Consider the following 2693-nt stretch of genomic DNA (forward strand, 5'->3'; position numbering starts at 1 on the left):
CGGAAAAGCGAGGTTTGACGCAATAAGAGTATTGAATAGCGTGAGCGGAAATAAACTTGAAGTGAAATATTTTGCTGAATGATTTTGTTTTTGTGTGTTTTAGGTTGGGTTTGAGAAAAAATGGAAAAATAATTGTATGTTAAAATACATTTAGAAAAATTAGAAAGGTGTAGAGCGTAAATAAACGTTTTCATGATTGCACCTGAAATGTTGATTATGACATTATTGTCTAGAAGGAAAAGAGAAAACAATACGCTGGTGCATGGATGAGGGATTAATTGCAAGAGAGCGACTTTGCGGTTATTGCAAGAAATCAATGAAACTGGTACAATGTGATGATCGTTCAGATGATTTCAAATGGGAATGTCGGCGTCAAGAGAATAGAAAGCGGCACAAGGTTGAAATGTCAATAAGAAAAGACAGCTGGTTCGAAAATAGCAACATGACATTAGATGAAGTGTTGAAATTCACATACTGGTGGTGCTGTGATATGAAACAAAATGAAATACATCATGAACTTAACATTGCTTCTAATACAGCAGTAGACTGGGACTCGTTCTGTCGCGAAACATGCGAAGTAACTCTTATTGAGCGAGAAGAGCAGATCGGTGGTCCTGGGAAAACTGTTCAGATTGACGAAAGCAAGTTTGGCAAGAGGAAATGTCATCGTGGTCATCGTGTTGAAGGACAATGGGTGTTTGGTGGCATTGAAGAAGAATCTCGAAGAAGCTTTATGGTAGCAGTTGACAAAAGACACGAAGCAACGCTTTTACCTTTAATTAAGAAACATATTGCTAAAGAAACCACCATAGTTTCTGACTGCTGGAAAGCATATTCGAAACTTGAACTAAACGGTTATCAGCACCGTTTAGTGAATCATTCAAAAGAGTTTGTGAACGAAGATGGTTTTCATACAAACAAAATAGAGGGTCATTGGAGACAAGCAAAAAGCAAACTACCATGTTTTGGTGTGCGAAAGCTTGCATTCTCATCTTACCTGGCAGAATTTCTTTGGAGATATGAAAATAAGGGTAAAGACTTGTTTTCTATATTTCTTAATGATATTAAAAAAATATATGGTGACTTTTAGTAGGCATGCTAAGCTAATGTAAATTTTGCATATATACAACAATTTATATATTTATTTAATTTTTGAAAAAGATTTTTTGAAGTATATTTTGAAGTCTGTCAATAACTGTAATTTGTAAATTTATATGCATGGAATTTTTATACATCTTGTTTAGATTTAAATTGAAATTTTCACTAAATACATTAATTCCTATCGTATACTCATTAAAGTGTTCGTTTGTATAGTTATTTAAAAGGAGTAAAAAGAATTATAGAAGTTTGTTGCTATAGGTCATAGGTGAGATTCTCAGATGAGATGACTGTGTAGACATGCCTTCGTAAATAACATGGCTGTGCTATGATATTGAATTACAACAATATTGAATTGGGTCATTTAGATGCTACTATTATAAATATATATATACGGCTACGCAATAAACTGTATAGAGGTAGTAGAGTATATAGATTTGATCATAGTTTTAGTAGGCAGTAGTACTAATATACAGGAAATATGCATTGACATACTGTGAAGTGTAAATTGAGTTTGATTATAGTTTTAGATTGGACTGCATATGCGAGTAGCCGCTTAAAATATACCGGCTAAGTATTGATGCCTGGCTAGTGGAATTACTGCGTAGCCACTGTAGCCACAATGATATCTACCTAGCAATTATATGCAGTAATTTGCACAATGATATCTACCTAGCAATAATACGCAGTAATTTGATCTGGCATAGTTTTAGATTCGACTGCGTAGCCAGTAGCCACTAAAAAAAAGGCTACGCAGTGATTTCCAGCTAGTGGACGGGTATTCTGCAATCTAGCCCTTCTATTACCACATATCAAGCACTTGGAGGAATCAAATGGTAATGATTTTGATCCTAAGGATCTATCAGAAACTTCAGAAACTTCGACAGCGTCTACTTGATGACCTAAAATATGACACAAAAATGTTCGGTTACGCTAGCAGGACAAACAAGAGAAAATCATGTTGGTTAAGTTTGTCGAAATAAGCAAAAGCATTAAAACATTAGAAACCTCAATTAAACACGAAGTCTCTGAAATTACCTTGCTGTACTTCAGCATATTGTAAATTTTGTTCACTTGTGTAAGCCGAGTAGCAAGTGGAATGCCAGTAGATGGTAATATCTTTGTCTTGAAGATATTCTCTCTCAGTCACAAGCCTCCTGTAAGTCTCATCGCGACGTCTCTCTAGAGCAGCCAAAAGAGTTTTAATTGAAGACTCTTTTGCCATTCGTAATTTTTCTTTACAATTGTTCTGACAAATTATACATTTGTTGAAGGACGTAACTAGTCTTGCTTTCTTTGCTACATGAACGTAAAGTTCACAAGGTTCTTCTTCCTCGGCATTGGATGTACTCAGTTCCATTTGAAACTCAAAAAAATGGATGCAAAGTACGAAAATATACAGTGACAAACATACAGTTGTTCTAGAGAGAAGGGCGCCATCTTGAACATACCTAGGTGCCTTGCCTTCAGCTTACTTCAAGTCGAGGCAATGTGACTTTGAAAATGTTATTTATTTTTCAAATGTCATTTAATTTCTTAAAGTTTTTTAAAAAAATAAAAGAAGTGTTGTGTTTTTAGCAGAATTAAAAGAAAAA

The 2693-nt window shown here is 34.7% G+C and overlaps 1 protein-coding gene across 1 annotated transcript; it reads left to right on the plus strand.

Moving 5' to 3' along the window:
- The first annotated feature begins 442 nt into the window (after positions 1 to 442).
- LOC114539714 lies at positions 443 to 1090 on the plus strand. Its single transcript, XM_028560329.1, has one exon. The coding sequence runs from the start codon at positions 443 to 445 to the stop codon at positions 1088 to 1090; it is 648 nt and encodes a 215-aa protein (XP_028416130.1).
- The last annotated feature ends 1603 nt before the right edge of the window (positions 1091 to 2693 follow it).

This window comes from Dendronephthya gigantea, unplaced genomic scaffold, assembly GCF_004324835.1.
Source record: "Dendronephthya gigantea isolate DGI-Jeju-01 unplaced genomic scaffold, DenGig_1.0 000214F, whole genome shotgun sequence".
Lineage (NCBI taxonomy): Eukaryota > Metazoa > Cnidaria > Anthozoa > Malacalcyonacea > Nephtheidae > Dendronephthya > Dendronephthya gigantea.